This window comes from Aspergillus candidus (assembly GCF_002847045.1).
Source record: "Aspergillus candidus strain CBS 102.13 unplaced genomic scaffold BDW47scaffold_41, whole genome shotgun sequence".
In the NCBI taxonomy this organism is placed as follows: domain Eukaryota; kingdom Fungi; phylum Ascomycota; class Eurotiomycetes; order Eurotiales; family Aspergillaceae; genus Aspergillus; species Aspergillus candidus.
This window is the reverse complement of record NW_020194046.1, coordinates 110544-126851: the sequence shown is the minus strand read 5'-3', so window position 1 is coordinate 126851 and position 16308 is coordinate 110544. Positions and strand designations below refer to the sequence as shown.

Below are 16308 nucleotides of genomic sequence, written 5' to 3'. Positions count from 1 at the left end.
TGAGCATATTGACAGACTTGAATATAGGAACCAGATCAAGCGCATCATCCCAAAAAACGATGATGTTGTCACATGCTTACAAATTTTGCACGCGAATGACAGATTGGGGGCTTTATTTAAGGCCCTCTTGAGTATCGAAGATGAAGATAGTCTTTTCTGCATGAAGGAGTGTGTTCTTGTTAATGAGAAGTTACTCTTGGGAGGAGATTGCCTGCATGAAGTAGATAATGCCTAACAACCAGAAATTGAATTTAACCTGTAAGAAAGAGAGAGTTCGGTGTTTACGGACTGAAAGCTATCCAAGGATAGAAAACTATATATTTTATAATCTTTTTCGATCAAATGTATAACTTGAAGTTATTAATATCATCGCTATTTTCGACTGCCTTGTCTTTGAACCCACAATTCTGAATCTTCATGTCAAGATAGGCAGGTGAGGCCTGAGGTCTGATAATCCTTCCTCATACAATGAATATCCTATCTGCTTCCCTTCGCTCCTGCCTCCAGATCATGAACAGCGGAATAGAATCTCTGAGTAGTGTATGTAAACCACGATCTGGAATGGCATTTCATTCATCCTTCAATAATGTGCTCTTATTTATCAGAGAAATCATTACTATCAGCTTTCTCATCACACAGGCTTCACAAGAAATATACTTTACTTATCCGTTCAACGCCTTTTGCCTTCCCATGAGACCAACTCACCTCGACATCCGTCGGGTTCAGAAAATATACTCAAACGACCCGGAGCCATCGGGTTGGGCAGAACTTAGAGCCCGCCTCACCGATTATACATCAAAAATATCTGCGCAAGAGAGAATCCCTCAGTATGAGAGATTAGTGAGAGCCCTCGAAGAGACCTACACTGCAGGCGTCAATCTACAAACACCAGAAGCTCTCTCAACCGCCACCGGTTTGCTCCTACAGGTTGAGACCCCGTTGGAGTTGCGTTCTATAGAGGTGGCTCTCGGCCTGCCGATCAGACTCTCGAGTGCAACTCTAGGGCCGCTTAAATGCCCGACCATCACCTGCGGCTGGAGATTGAAGGAGCAAGCCAGAGACGGAGGAACGCCCGGGAACGGGGCTTTAGCCTGGGGGGAGAGCGTGTTCGGTGTCCTCAACCCTATACCAGGGTGTCCTCGGCTCGTGCTCCCGTTCCTGGCGGCCAACATTACCAGCGAGCCTGCTGACGGGAGAACCCAAAAACTCCTGCGTGAATCCATGTGTTATGGGGCCTGCATGATTGCCAACATGCTAGAGGTCAAAAACGTTCCAGAGATGCCCGATCTAGTCGTGGATAGCGGTTGCATCCGCGCCTTGACGCTGACAATAACCGGTCGCCGTATCATGCTGGTTGCTCACTGGGCCGTCGAGAATGGGCCTGTGCCACCAGTCTACCTTTCCCGCATCGCCAAGGTATGGGAGACCAACAGGGTGCAGGGTTTTCCAATATGGGACGCGCTCTCGTCTATACACCTAGCCCGGGAGTGGATCATGGAAGTAAATACCGAGCGGTACCACAAGATAATACAAAAGGTATATGGATTCTACGAGACTACGTGCTGCATCTGCGACCACCAATTATTGAGCCAGGGTCATTGCACCGCCTGTATGCACTTGAGTTGTCTAGATTGTCGCATGGAATGGCGGGAACCAAACTATTGAAGCAGCCGAAGCGCTGGGGTTGTTGATCTTTTGATATTGGGGCTGACAGTCGCTTACTACAGCATGATAAATAGGAGTAATGGTATTTATCAATATCCTGGTGGGCTCCATGAGCATACACCGCGGCCTTATTACCTCTTGTGAAGCAGAAGAACATGTCATTCTTATAGAGTTATATACAATGTAAGTCTGTAAGAGATGACTCTTTAACCGCAATTCCAGACTGATTTACCAGTTGACTTTAAATTATTCTTCATTTGTTATAAAACTAGACTAATCTATTTTAAATAAATCTTTCATGCATCAGTGACTAGCCTTAAACGAAGTTCCTAGACACTTCTGTATCAGCGCAACTTTTTGTATAGCAGAAACATAGATGACATGATAGGACAAATTGGTCTAATAGTACAGCAGTCTCGGGACATTAAAGATTAGATAAATGAAAACTAAACCCTATAGCCTATAGCTTTGCTCTAGTTCAAGTGGTGATTTTAGTTGTATCCATCGGACAAGAGATATTGGTTTTATGGAACCTTTAACTTTTTTCACACAGTATTTAAGATCATTGACTTTCTCAAGGTTGTCAACAATAGGAAACCAGTCCACACCACATACTACTGACCTCACTCTATGTCTTACTCAGGACTTCGGGGTGCCGCGTTAGTGCTAGGACAAGAGAAAGTATGGTCTGAACCGGCTTTCATGTATCCCATAGTCAGCATGCGCTCGCTAGACACAAACATAGTGTCTACTATGCCAACATTGAGTGATATCTGGGTTTCCTTTCGAACGAAATCTCCATTCCCTGCACGTTCCGTGCCAGTGAATCAGGCAGATAAGACCTCCTTTGGCGTGGTCATCAAAGCGATGAGAGTATACGGTGACGCACTTGTATCCGAGCCTGTCAGATTCTCGGTGATATACATACCCCCACAGCATGGAGTGCTACGGCTAGAGCAGAATTGTGATAAGTCTACCAGGAAATTAGCCTTTTCATTCGATTTACAGTACATGGAAACCTAAGTCCCTAGGGAAAACCTACACCAAGGCCGAATGGGCTACCGGTGGCCGCCCTGTATAACCCATTGTTTATAGCGAAACAGGCCCAAGGGTTGGACAGAACTCACTCACTGTTACATATATATCAGTAGAGCACTTATCAGATCAGGAATTGATACTTACTATCTGATCTGCGTTAGTCCTGGATAGTCAGTAGCTTGGCACGAATTTGCTTACAGTACACTTTGCCATGCCAGGTCAGTATTTAGTTTTGGGTTGGAGTTCAACGTTATCGAATCACTTACGTAGCCGCGCTGTTTAAAATTACTGATTAACAATTTTGATCATTTCAGCCAAGGGTCTGGTCTGACACTCAGAGAAGCCTGATAACCCATCGCCATTGAGATTAGGTCCAATGTCTTCACAAATTTTTGTTAAGGTGACCTACCATCTGTTTTCACCCCAGTGAATCAGCCTTATCGCCATAAACGATTGTGTGGGGTAACAGGTAGATAGTAATATAATGTTTGAGCGGGAGCAGCATGACTTACGACCTGTTTTGATCATGCGTCAGTCAAGTCTTATTCAAACTCTCTAGTCCTCAGACAGGGTAGATACTAGATAACATACCATCTGTTCCAGGTTGTATACAAATAAACTCCATCTTAAAAGTTTCACCTCATTTAGATTGGAAGACTCACAATTTGTTTGTATCCCTACTTAGTAAAGCTTCGGAAGACGGGTCAGTCTGGGGTATAGGACATACTCCTGGCTGTTCACGTTCCATCTCGATTAATGCTGCTTTTCGTATCACATGTGGGCTTAGGATAGATGGTCTCTTACACACTACCAGAGCGAATTTGTATTAGCAGTCAATGGGAGTAGCTAGCCACAATCACAGTAGAAGACTTACATCTCCATACTATTTGGATCATATCAAATTTAGCCCTAACTATATAATAGATCTTCCGAATTTCGAATGTTCTATACCTCGTTCGCCATGATCAGGTGCTCGCCCTCCTCTGCGGGAGCTGGGGTTGCTATGGCAAGAGCGGCAAGGATAGAAGTGGATCGCAAAGCAATGAATTTCATATTGTTTGGTGATTGAATTAGGGATGAATGAGGACAAGCTATATGGTAATAGATTGAAAAGGTTGGAATGAATCAACGAAAAGAAGATACTACTTGCCTAGGGGGAATGGAGCGCTGATATTTATATTCTAATCCTTCTGCACAAACACCACACATCTTTAACAATAGTATGGCTTGTAAGAAAACAGTGATGTAATAGGTCTGATCCTATCTTTATCAGGCTCACACTTACTTATGGAAGGTCTTTGGATGCATATAATGCATTGTAAATCGACTCTTACCATACGTATCTGCCTCGAGATGTGGAACACACAGGCCTCAATTCGGTAAGGGGAATGGACTGGGATTATCCTTGCCACAAAAAATCTAGACGGAAGCATATTCATCTGTGATTTGACAGTACTTGCCTGGTACTTTCTTGATCACGCCCAGTCCATATTTTGACTGATTATTAACAACATAATCAAGCAGGGGAGTCCTCCTACAGGTCAAATAAGAGGCTGCTGCAGACCTACTTGATGCCCTTTTATTTCACGCCTCTCGGCCTCTCTGGCATGCTTAGGGTTCGGCAAGTCGTCGCGCTAGGGATACTAAGGCAGCTGACTAGGGCAGCCTTAGCAGGGCAGCCTTATTTATTCCATCTTCTTCTTCCTCCTCTCCCCTCTCACCTTTCTCTTACTCTTCCTCTCCCCTGACTCGGGTCAATATCACTCTACTCTCACATGAGAGAAAACGCACAGGATGGAGAGTCCCATTACACCTTCAAATCAAGCATGATCCTCTCCACCTACTCCAAAAGAAATAATGGACGAGATGATTTTTGACCACTCGCAGACGGGGACACAGCGGAAACAAGAAGAAGAGGAGCAAACTCCAAGGGCAGATCAAGCAACGACATGTGAGCAGGGTGACGGTGTCCAGTCTACCGGCAAAGATTGCCCAGAGAAATCGATTGAAGATAACAACGAGAGGACGGACAATGTAAACTATTATCACGATGATAGGGACAGCAATGCGAGTCACACCAAGACTAACCGCCGACTCAGGGCTCGCTTCAGGGAAACTGCAGGACAAATTTAATCCATACTCACCCACCGCAAACATCAAAGAGCAACTGATGAGTTGCCATGGATCAAAGCAAGTTTTGTATCTCTTAGTTTTCACTGATTTTCAAATCTAACTGGATTTTTGACAGATCCTTCGTGATTGTTGGGAATGGGATAAGGTAGGGCGCTTTGCTGAGGTTTTTGCATGAAGGCTTTCCCCTTCCACTGACTGCCGTGTATCATAGGAAGATGACGATTATATCGTGCTCAAGCAGCCGCTACAAGAATCTAAACATCCAGAGTAGAATGAGGGATAATGATACCCAGGGAACACTGTACAAGACCAAGCTTGAACCTGTCATATCCGGATAATCGAGCAGTGAGATTGATCGTGCGTGGGAGTTCAATCCCAGCTCTGTATAGCTGGTCATCATGTGGCGATTTCAGCAGAGATCATACCGTAGTGATCTTATGGAGGTAAAGAGATAGAGGATAGAGGGAAAAGAGGAAGAGAAGAAGTCACGAGTTGATCAGGTGTCAGATCAGTCCTGGCCCAGAGCTGCCTGAACTTATACAAAGTTAAACAGCATGTCGCTCACTTTTTCGTCTTCTCTACTTCCTTCCTCTACTTTTACTTTGGATCCAAACTTCTTCACTAACGCCAACATTGATAACTGATTCTTGCGTTCAGGATGAACGACATTGTTGCCAAGACTCTTCCTGATGTGGTGGACCCACGGCCTGGCCAGCCATGGGTCCACATACTGGATGCGGCTGCTTCTTTTCACTGGATAATGCAATTGATATTATCATATCATGCACTTAATTGGCTTTCCATCCTGATGGAACCAACGCCTAGATAATAATTACTGGGGACAGAGTCTTGGACTCTCCACAGTGGAATGAGCGCGGAGTATTTAGAGGTTCGTTGGCCCTGCATCTCTCAGAGTCTGCGACATCCGACCACAGGCTGAGCATGGCAGGTGGTTTTCTCCCTTACCACGAGCCCGGAGGTACGTTCTAACAATCAACTGGCGTCAATCCATTGTGAACTTTACTGACCGTTCTAGTCGTTGAGATCTTGATTATCATATCGTTCTTCTTCTTCCTTTCTCTCGCAAAATGGGTATCCGCCAAAATCATACAGGCCGGGATCATCGGCCAAATAGCCGTGGGCATTATCTATGGTGTGCCCCTGGCAAATATCCTTGAACATACCTGGCAGGAGACCTTTCTCGTGCTGGGATACGTCGGGTTGATTTTGATTATTTTCGAAGGTAGACTTGGCGTTGATTCTTGGCTTCTTGGCTGGTGGATACTGACGTCATCGATACAGGTGGTTTGTCCGCCCGATTGGATTTGCTCAAGCAGAATTTCTGGTTGAGTATGATTGGGGCTGCAACCGGCGTGTGCTTTCCCATTGGCCTGTCATATCTGCTTCTCTATTTAGGTTTTGGCTATGGTGTGTTGAATTTTGTGCTCTACGGCGTTCGTTCGGCTAACATGTTGTAGGCGCTGTGGAAACATTCATTATCGGGGCTGCCCTATCGGCGACTTCCTTAGGTGAGTGCAGTCTCCCAATCTAACGATCTTGGTCGGTCATACTGAGTCGAACAGGCACAACGTTTGCTGTCCTTGCTTCCGCGTCTACCACGGTCAATCTCTCTCAGACTCGAGTGGGTTCCGTACTTGTCAGCGCGGCCGTCATTGACGATGTGGTCGGTCTTGTTATGTCAAGGTACCTTATTGCCCCAGATTCCTCTGTACAGAGCTAGAGCTTACACATTAAACAGTGTAATTGGCCGCCTAGGCGAGCTTTCAAAATCAGAAGATGTCAACCTGGGCTGGCTTATTGGGCGTCCGATCGTAGCCTCAGTGGCCATGGCAGTAGCGACGCCCATCCTCACCAAATACTGCTTTGCGCCTTTCTTCCGCCGATACATCGAATACCACTTTGCACGCTTCGACCACATATCCAACATCATCCTCATGGTATTGGTCTTGTCGGCCTTTGTCAGTATTTCCGGATACGCGGGGACATCTGTCTTGTTCGGGTCGTTTCTTGCCGGCACGTTCATATCCTACCTACCGAGCAAGCACCCCGAGGGGCCGTTCGTTGTCATGTCGCGCGAGGAAGGTGAACGAGAAATAGATAAGAGCCCGACCTTTGTGCACACCTTCGAGGTATACCTCCTTGGGGTGCAGCAATACTTGATGGAGCCTCTGTTCTTTGCCAGCATTGGGTTCGCGATTCCGTTTGTTCAGCTGTGGACGGGCAAGCGAATTTGGCGGGGGATAGTATTCACTCTTTTGATGGCATTCGCCAAGGTATATCAACCTCATACTTCCGTCTCCAATGACCATCCACTAACGAGACCTAGTTTATCGTCGGTGCCTGGATCATTCTATGGAAACTCTTCTTCGGGTCCAAGCCCCACAAAGACGAAGAATCCCTCAGCAAAGCCAAACGATCCGAAGGCGTCGAACCAGAGAATTCTCCCGACCACGCCAAGAAAGACTCAGACATGCGCCTCACATCCCTAACCGCATTACTCCTCGGCTCCGCGATGGTCGCACGCGGTGAAATCGGCCTGCTCATCATCGAGATCGGAATCAACGAGACCCCGTACGTGAGCGAAGAAGGCTTCATCACGGGGGTATGGGCAATTCTCCTGAATACGATCATCGGCCCGGTTGGCGTTGGGCTTCTAGTGCGGTTCTACGGCAAGGAGATCGCGGCCGGTAAGGACTGGGGAACGCAGGAGGATCCTCTCGTGGCTGCCCGCTCGGCGGCGGATGCGCATGGGGCTGTATAACGCGGGGGGTGGATACCGGGGGTTTATAATAGTCCCTGTGTATTCACCGATGAGTATTATCGTGTACTCTATACATTGTTAGAAGGTTATTTTGGATGTATATCTGTTCAGAGCTACAAGATTATATAGATTTGTTAGATGAATACGATTATTCCACATGAACTCACTCACCTTGTAGTTCCAGAACCCACCAGGGAAAATGATGTTTGACAGCCTCGAAGACAAGTGATATCGCTCGTTCATGACTAGCATCAGCACCATCCGATAGGAATCACCATCAACCAATATTCTAGTCACACTGCAGCTGAGTACCCCGTTACTCTGCCCATCCTCACAAATCCCCAAACGTGACTTACTCACGTCGAAAGGGTCCGAGTCCTAAGATACTCGCAGGATATTAATATTCGGGTGCGAACAACACAACCCCCGAGACAGAAATGACAGGTCAACGGTATAGAAAGTAAGCAGTACGAGATAATCTCAACCCACCCCATCCTAACCAATGCAACAAAAATAACAGATATACAGTTGCCTACCTAGGTAAGGTACAAAGATATACACAATCAACCCACTAAAACAATCGTCCCGTGTCCCGCCTAGCCGTGATTCCGATCCGATATAATATCAACAGACACAGTAATAATAATATGATATTATCATTTTCGACCTCCAAAAAGGCTAAATAAAAGGACAATTGACCAACCTAACAGGGCAGACTAGACCGCCACAGCAATCAAATCAAAGCGGGGCCTCTACAGCCTAGCGAGCCGGGATCTTCTAATGCCGGATTTCCGAGCACTAAGACAACGAGGAAGAAGAAGATCCGACGCTACGACCGAGGAGGTAACTCATTCTTCTACCTGCCGCTACTAAGTACCAGGTAAGTAGGTAGGTGGCTCCGGAGCCTCCTGAAGTTGATTTCGGATCGGGTTGATATTTTTTGTGCATTTTGTGCTGGGTGTAATTTGCCCAATGCATAATATCTTGGTGGTTGACCTCGGATTCTTCTTACTGAGCTATATTAATTCATGTGAATACATCAGGTACCATTGATGAAGCATACTATGTGGATAGGTAGAAGTATTTTGAAGCCTATATTAACCCAGTTAATAATGGTCTCAGTACTCACTAGTCCCTACATAGGCATACTGCGCGCCCAGCAGTCAGAGCCATCAAGATCAGACACGAGAAACAGTCTATTTAAAGGCGCAAGTCAATGAAGTGGACGCCTGAAAAACAGACACGCTCATCCAGCCACGCAGGTATCAAGCAATCCAATCAAACAAGGGCAACCACATGCATGTAGAAACCTTCATCCTTTCTCGGCCCCTCTCTAGAGGTACCTAGTAGTCAGGCGACCAGTGCTGTAAATCCTAGACTGTCCTACCTTCCTCCCTCAGTTCCTACTATGATAGCACTCATTGCGGGGTGCAGTGGGAAGGAGTTGTTGATCTCCTCACCACCTTTGCAAGTTGGTGTAGGAGAGCAAGTCGGCCGAGCGTGTAGCATCATTTTCCATATTAGAGTTAGGGATTTACCGTGTGTAGATCGTGCTACGCTACCGGTGCACTGACTGGTTGTGCTGTACATTTCCACTTAGTCTTTGGCATAATTTGGTCCCGCCCGAGGAGTGAATAGAATAGAGTTGTGGCTGGCTTCAGTGTACCCAGTCATGCCAGAGCAAGTGACCATTTCTGATGTATCCGCTGGAAGAGGTAACTTAGATTGGAGGACTAGCTCATGAGTCATACGATTGTCGGAGAGAGAAAAGAAAAAGAAAAAAAAAATAAGATAAAATAAAATAAACATTATTTTCATTGATCCGTACTATAGGAATGCGGTGCGTGTGTATTTGACAAGTGCGTGGATATACCAAACGGCCGAGATAGCCGTATGCTGAGAGATGTTCGAGTTCACACGGAAGAGCGCGGATGCAGGTGATTGACTGTCCTCCGTTATATCCGCCCAGAGGATCGTCACTCGGCTTGTCTGATGGGGATAATACGTCGCTGGGGTGTCTATAGTCTATACTCTTTCCATCGGAAGTGCACCAAGGACAGGGCTGGGAGTGGGAGATAACCAGTCCCATCCCTGCTATCTGGTCAGTGGTGTTGGCTTTCCACGGGATCACTAGCGGTCGATAGCACCATGTGATTGGTTTATGGCTCTTGGTGTGATAGCTGTACAGGAGACAAAAAGTCACTATCTGGGATGCAGTGGTGTTAACCTGGAGAAATGACCAACGTCTTGTAATACGCTGGTCTCCGCAGATGGGGCGATCAGCCCACGGCCTCGCTTGGGTGGAAAATCCCATGTACGATGCCGTCCGACACCACCAATCAGGCTCCGATCGCAATGGATGGTAGCTTCCTCAATAGGTAAGTAGTCAGTCGGAGTAACGTGAGGGGTATGGATTAGTGAAACCCTGGCCGATCTTCAGGAAGAGGGGGGGCCGCATGAAGACTTTGCCCGAAGATTCGGTGTATACTCCCCAGATAGCAACTGTCCCACGGTCGAGTTGACTTTCCGTATTTGTAGCGGCCGGAAGGAAGGATTTGGGCCAGGCTATGTATTCAACAGAGCTATTGGGGTCCACTCGACTCAGCAAGGAAAATGGGCGATGACATTGATGTCATTAAAGACCGTAAACCAGGCTAGTGAGAGCCTGAGCGACCCCGACCCCGAGCCAAGCATCTCGGCCTCGGGTCGTCATGGTGGTCGAAGGAAGAGTGGCAGGATCTTCTGTGCTCCTGTCGTGGATGTCTGGGCGAATCATAATCCCTGTCTGCATTGGTCGATATGGCTATACGGCGCATACGCCAGTCACGATTAATTGATGCCTAGGCTGGGCAGTGAAATCCGACAGCATGTCCATCTGACTCTCGGCGGTCTGACAATCTTAATAAGTCAATATCTCTAGCGGGACAAGATGCCAGAGTCAGTAGATGGGGTAGTTCAGTTTTCATCTTGGTTGAATCGACGTGGAGAATGACTGGAACCTGTTTGGGGAAATTTTTCTCGATCAACCTAGGTGGAGCTGCATTTATAAGAATTATCCTCCATTTCCTGATTTGATTCATTCTTGTTCTTCCTTCCTATCCATCCTATTTTGTAACCTTTCTTTTTCAAAGACGTTTAGTGTCGTGTCGATCAGGAAGAACCAGACCCTATCAGCAACTGACCCTCTGTACCTGTTCAGGTCAGTCGACATATCTAGCTAGGTACTGATGCAAGGATGATCCGAACTGGTAGCTCAAGACAGGACCGGTGGGTAACGAGAGTGATGGTGTCACTTGAGACGTGCTTCATGAAATCATGGGTCCGGGAATATACTTCTTTTTTCCTTCTTTCTCTTCTCTTCTTTATTGTTCTGACTGTCAATTATTAATTATTACTAATGTCTGGTACTTTCCTGGGATATACATCGTAATAAAAACCCTATATCATCAAGTAGTATAACAGTATGCTGTTGACTGATGACGGGCTGACAAATTGAAGAAATATCTTAAATCCGAGGAAATATAAAGGATAATGATAATAATACAATCGTAATATAATAAGAACAATCATCGGTCCAGACCTTCCATCGTAACGGACTCGATTACACCAAGGAGTCTCCACTGTCCAACTGCTTTTTGTTCCCCTGTGATGACCTCATCTCACACCATCCTCTATCAAATTGTCTTTTGCTGTGCCATGAGTGCATCTCCCTAATCCGGACAGCCACGATAAGAATAGAATCATTGTACCCAACGCATTAGTGTCAGTCGCAGGATTCTCGTCGTCATGCACCTCCCAATAGATCAGTATCAAATCCATGACCAGCAAGAGTTGTGGGCCGTGTCCGAGAAGTGGAGCTGCTCGTTCGGCTCCCGGCGCTGCAAAGCTCCAGTTTTCTCTTAGTCTTTCAGCCTTTCAGCCCTTTCAGTCCTTTGTTTCCACGGCCTGTCGGATTCATTGCAACCTATCCCCGCTTGCTCCGAGAAATATCATAAAGTAAAAATAATAATAAACGGGTGAATAATAACATAATAATATCATAATAAAACGAAGCAAGATGAATCCACCGGTGCGACCATATATCTACCTACCCCCCCTCTCGTGGTACCTACAGAATACTTAGCTCCCTATACAACTCACCACCCAATACTTTATACTTTAGCCCTACCACGCCATATCCTGGGTAGCTGAGCTCGCCACCTCCACCATCTCCCCAGTCTTCAGCTCTTGTAATTGCACGACCGACACTCACGGTCGCATCAGAGAGACGAGTAGTCCAGTCTCTTGTCTTCACTGTCCTGGAGCTACCGCATCTTCCAGACTCGGTGCAACGCCCGCGAGCAGTGTTTTTTCTTTTTCGCAAGGGTAAAAGGAACAAAATTATTTGATCTTTAAATCTTAGCCTTTCGCCCATGTGGCCGAAAGCTTCACGGGCCGCGTTGGCGGCGTTCCTCTTGTTCGCCGTTGCCAGCGCCTTCCCACACGATGACCACGCCATGGGGATGGATATGGATATGAATATGGAATCTAAAATGGACAGTACGCCAACACACGCACCCCATCCAGAGCCGAGTCATCATGAAGCCATGAGTTACTTTGCGTATGGGAAGCACTCGGGCATGATCTTGACCCATATTGGGTTGATGGTGCTGGCCTGGTGCTTTGTTCTGCCGTCCGGTAAGTTCATCTCTACTACTGATGCCCTAATTCTTTGTCACCGGTATAGTAACAAGTTCAAACGCACAGCCGTCATGTTGAGCATTGCGCATTCCAAGCTGGCACTGCCAACGCAATTCCTATTCCTGTTGTCCAACGCGGTGGGACTGCTGGTCGGGATCATCTACAACAGCCAGACCCCAGAGCTATACGAGAACAACGCCCACCACAAGATTGGTTGGATCGCGACCTGGGTGGTAAGCGCGCAGGTCATCATGTCTCTGATTTTCGCCTACACCGGCCGCGGGGAATCCGGGGAGGCCGCCTACAAACGAGCCACGTTCATGCCGGTGTCGACCGACGAGACTGACAGCCCGACCGCCTACCCCCCCGGCAGCAGCCACGAGTACCGGTGGTCGCGAGACAGCGGACAGGGCACCGAGAGGAACACGTCTTCCCTGCACAGTCGTCCGTCGTCTGCGTGCGCGTCCCCGACCGACGAGTACGACCTTTTCGATAAGCCGGAGGACCACATCCACGAGAAGCCCGAGCGTCGCGCGTGGTTGCACAACACGGGTATGGGTCGGTTCCTGGCCAGTCGTCTGCCCCAGATGATCTCTAGTCGCATCCTGCGCGTCATGAGTTTTATCTACAAGGGCATCGACCGCATCATCATGCCCTTTGGCTTCGCTGCTATCGCCACTGGCGGTGTCACGTACGGCGGACTTATGGTAAGCCTGGAACGTTTTACCCCCTCATTTACGCATGTCTAGCTGACCCACCCCTAGAGAGGCAAAGAAGTCTTCAACGGCCTTGCCCACTTCATCAAAGGCGGCATCTTCTTCTGGTACGGGGTGTTGACACTAGGCCGGATGATGGGCTGCTGGGCCGACCTCGGCTGGGGCTGGAACCTGAAGCCGTCGCGCTCAATCGTAGGGAACTGGAAGGCGCGCGTACCGTCAGGGGAGTTCACGGAGTGCTTCGTGATCTTCCTCTACGGATGCACCAACGTCTTCCTAGAGCACCTGTCCAACGCAGGCGGCGCATGGTCCGCCACCGATCTCGAGCACGTGTCCATCTCAGTCATGTTCTTTGGCGGCGGTCTGTGTGGAATGTTGTTCGAGTCGCGGCGTCTCAAGCGCTGTCTGAACCGCACCGTCCTGCGCCAGCCGTTGCGCTCTGACGACCCCGCTTGGCACGCTCCCGACACCCAAGGCGTCTCGCTCAACCCAATGCCGGCTATTATCATCCTCCTCCTGGGCTTGATGATGAGTTCGCACCACCAGACTAGCATGACGTCTACCATGGTGCACAAACAGTGGGGGAATCTCTTGATCGGGTTCGCTCTGGCCCGCGGCGCCACCTATATCCTGCTCTATCTCAAGCCTCCGACCTCGTACCTCCCGTCGCGACCGCCCACTGAGATCGTCGCCGCGTTCTGCTTGATCGGGGGTGGACTGATCTTCATGTTGAGTGTACGTTCTCTCCCCCTCATCTCCATTTCTATATATTTGGGTACTAACGGAACCAGACTCGCACTGTGGTAGAGGCTATGGAGTTCTATGAACTAGACGCCATGTTCACCCTCACGGTGGCAATGGGCCTAACAGCATTCATCATGGCCATGGTGATTGTGTTTATTGCCCTGAAAGCCTGGGCCGTCAATCGGGAGAGTCGAACCCGTCTGGCGTCTTTCCAGTTTCCTTCCGATCCTCGAGAGGATCTGTCGTCTGCATAGATCAGTTGGTTCTCTCGACAATCCAGTCGTGAGTATTGGTACATACTGCATTAATCTCCCCTCTCTAAACCAGAGAAAAGGTGGAAAAAAGAGAAAAAAAGAAGAAAACCGAGAAAAAGAACCGACAAAAAAGGATTACCACTTTATGATTATACGTTATATACCCCTTTACATCGTTGAATTCTACGATGTTGCGATGAGCATAATTCCGACATACATACTTTGTGGCAGATTGAGAGTCTGTTTGTGATTATGCATGATAGCACCTTGGTACCTAGGTATCTACTGACCGGGCCTGTTGGAGTAATTATAATGGCGGGCGGAGGTTGGAATGGTCTATATGTTGATGAGCTTGTTAATAGGACCAGATTAGGATAGGAATTCGTGATATGAGGAACATGATCCAGGCTGTGTTGGCAATATCCCATATACTTGTCCGACCTATACACATAGTACACATTGCCTCAAATGTATGAGATACATGGATGATGCGATATATCCTCCGTAGTACCTGTGGACAAACCAAGCGGACTTACCATTAACTCCGAGCTACACAAAGCTTATGTTCTCCACCAGTCTGACTAACGCAACCCAGCCTAGTCTCATGAAGCCCACGTATACAGTGACAGCCTGAGGCACATACGTACTATAATCCTCGGGACGGCAACTCACCGGTAATCGGCAAGGTGTCATTCATCCCCGCCTGCAGGTACAACGCATACGCAGCGCAGTGGGCCTACACAGTATTCGTGGTCAGTATCTACTTCGTAGCCATCTAAGAATACCTTATCGCATGAGTACCTGTTCCTGATCATGATATCAATGATACGGTAGATTGGGTGTTCTGGTCCCTCTTACATAATCCATCCTTAATAATCCGAGAGGGGAGGACAGAGGAGAGGGGCAGGGGGAGAAAAGTGGGGGAGTTGGAGCGGCATTTAAGCATGAGGAGAAATAAATAATACCCGTGAATTTGGGTCTGCTTATAAAGGCCTGTCTGTTTCTCTTCTGGTGTTGATCTTGCCACCGTTTTTTTTAAACTTTATCTTCATCTACCTTTCTTATCTACTCGTGCATCAACTTTTCTTTTGGAAATACTATACAATATGGCTTCCAACCCCCCCGCTGCCTGCTGCGCCTCTGGCTTCAAGCATGAGGGTACCGCCCGGGGCGAGACGAAGAACATTGACGGCAGTGAGTATTGTCTTTGCAGATTGTCTTCTTTTCAAGTAATGTCACTAACAATTGGTAATAGTCGACACCTACATCGTCCACCCCAAAAACAGCACCGACAAAGCCGTCGTCATCCTGCCCGACATCTTCGGCATCTACATTAACGCCCAGCTGCTCGCCGACGAGTTCGCCGCGAATGGCTACCTCTGCGTCATCCCGGACCTGTTCCGCGGCGACGCCATCAAGCTGAGCGATATGGAGTCTGGCAAGGCCGACCTGCCTGCTTGGCTGCCTAACCACTCTGCTGATAAGATCGATCCCGTTGTTGAGGCGTCGATCAAGTATGTTCGGGGGTTGGGTGTGAAGCGCGTTGCCGGTGTGGGGTATTGCTTTGGTGGGAAGGTGAGAATATATAACTCTTATTTTGAGATGAGGCGGTTGAAAAGAAAGAAAGAAAGAAAGAAGAAAGCTAACTTCAACAGTACGTCTGCCGTTTCTTGAAAGAAGGCAAGCTCGACGTCGGATACACCGCGCACCCCTCGTTCGTCACCCCCGACGAGCTCGGCGGCATCAAGGGCCCTCTGTCCATCGTTGCGTCTGGTAAGTCATTCCGTCGTGATGGCCACATATTCGTTTTCAGCTATCGATCCTAATTTGGCTGCAGAAATCGACCAGATCTTCACCACCAAGCTCCGTCACGAGTCCGAGGACATCCTCATCAAGACCGGCCAGCCCTGGCAGATCAACCTGTTCAGCGGTGTCTCGCACGGCTTCGCTGTCCGCGCCGATCTCAGCAACAAGCACATCAAGTGGTGCAAGGAGCAGGCTTTCTGTCAGGCTGTGGTGTGGTTCAACCAGTATCTATAAATAGATTGGTTGGATGGACTGTATATAATCAGTAGATAATGAGTTGATGTGGGGATACCCTTTATTTTTTTTCCCTTTCATCTTTTCTTTTTTTCCTTCATTTTTTTGTGTAAAAAATTATATATTGTAGTATTATTGTAACAATAATGTAGTTGTCTGGTTGTACTGAGTCCTCGGTCGATGAAGGCTTATCAGTCACGTGACGATGATCCGCAACGAGGCCGCTACAGGAGAAACAGGTAAGCCTCATTCCACG

General features: G+C 47.9%; 5 protein-coding genes across 5 annotated transcripts; 4 read left to right on the top strand and 1 right to left on the bottom strand.

Annotated features, from left to right (window-relative positions):
- Nucleotides 1-690: 690 nt before the first annotated feature.
- On the top strand, nucleotides 691-1699 carry BDW47DRAFT_127753 (uncharacterized protein; the record flags this gene model as incomplete). The annotated part of the gene is made up of 2 exons (XM_024816761.1): nucleotides 691-1416; nucleotides 1631-1699. The coding sequence occupies 2 exons, from the start codon at nucleotides 691-693 to the stop codon at nucleotides 1697-1699; spliced, it is 795 nt and encodes a 264-aa protein (XP_024669876.1).
- A 4034-nt stretch (nucleotides 1700-5733) lies between these two features.
- On the top strand, nucleotides 5734-8136 carry BDW47DRAFT_109640 (cation:proton antiporter). The gene is made up of 8 exons (XM_024813511.1): nucleotides 5734-5815; nucleotides 5873-6079; nucleotides 6139-6264; nucleotides 6315-6365; nucleotides 6420-6540; nucleotides 6596-7130; nucleotides 7184-7731; nucleotides 7790-8136. The coding sequence occupies exons 1-7, from the start codon at nucleotides 5779-5781 to the stop codon at nucleotides 7616-7618; spliced, it is 1512 nt and encodes a 503-aa protein (XP_024669875.1). The 5' UTR covers nucleotides 5734-5778; the 3' UTR covers nucleotides 7619-7731; nucleotides 7790-8136.
- A 249-nt stretch (nucleotides 8137-8385) lies between these two features.
- BDW47DRAFT_109633 (uncharacterized protein) lies at nucleotides 8386-8618 on the bottom strand. The gene has a single exon (XM_024813510.1). The coding sequence runs from the start codon at nucleotides 8594-8596 to the stop codon at nucleotides 8417-8419; it is 180 nt and encodes a 59-aa protein (XP_024669874.1). The 5' UTR covers nucleotides 8597-8618; the 3' UTR covers nucleotides 8386-8416.
- A 3751-nt stretch (nucleotides 8619-12369) lies between these two features.
- On the top strand, nucleotides 12370-14012 carry BDW47DRAFT_119208 (Ytp1 family protein; the record flags this gene model as incomplete). Its single annotated transcript, XM_024815327.1, has 3 exons — nucleotides 12370-13005; nucleotides 13063-13749; nucleotides 13806-14012. The coding sequence occupies 3 exons, from the start codon at nucleotides 12370-12372 to the stop codon at nucleotides 14010-14012; spliced, it is 1530 nt and encodes a 509-aa protein (XP_024669873.1).
- Nucleotides 14013-15057: 1045 nt separating this feature from the next.
- BDW47DRAFT_109629 (dienelactone hydrolase family protein) lies at nucleotides 15058-16164 on the top strand. Its single transcript, XM_024813509.1, has 4 exons — nucleotides 15058-15206; nucleotides 15268-15587; nucleotides 15668-15785; nucleotides 15850-16164. Exons 1-4 carry the CDS (start codon nucleotides 15119-15121, stop codon nucleotides 16050-16052), a joined length of 729 nt encoding a protein of 242 aa, XP_024669872.1. The 5' UTR covers nucleotides 15058-15118; the 3' UTR covers nucleotides 16053-16164.
- The last annotated feature ends 144 nt before the right edge of the window (nucleotides 16165-16308 follow it).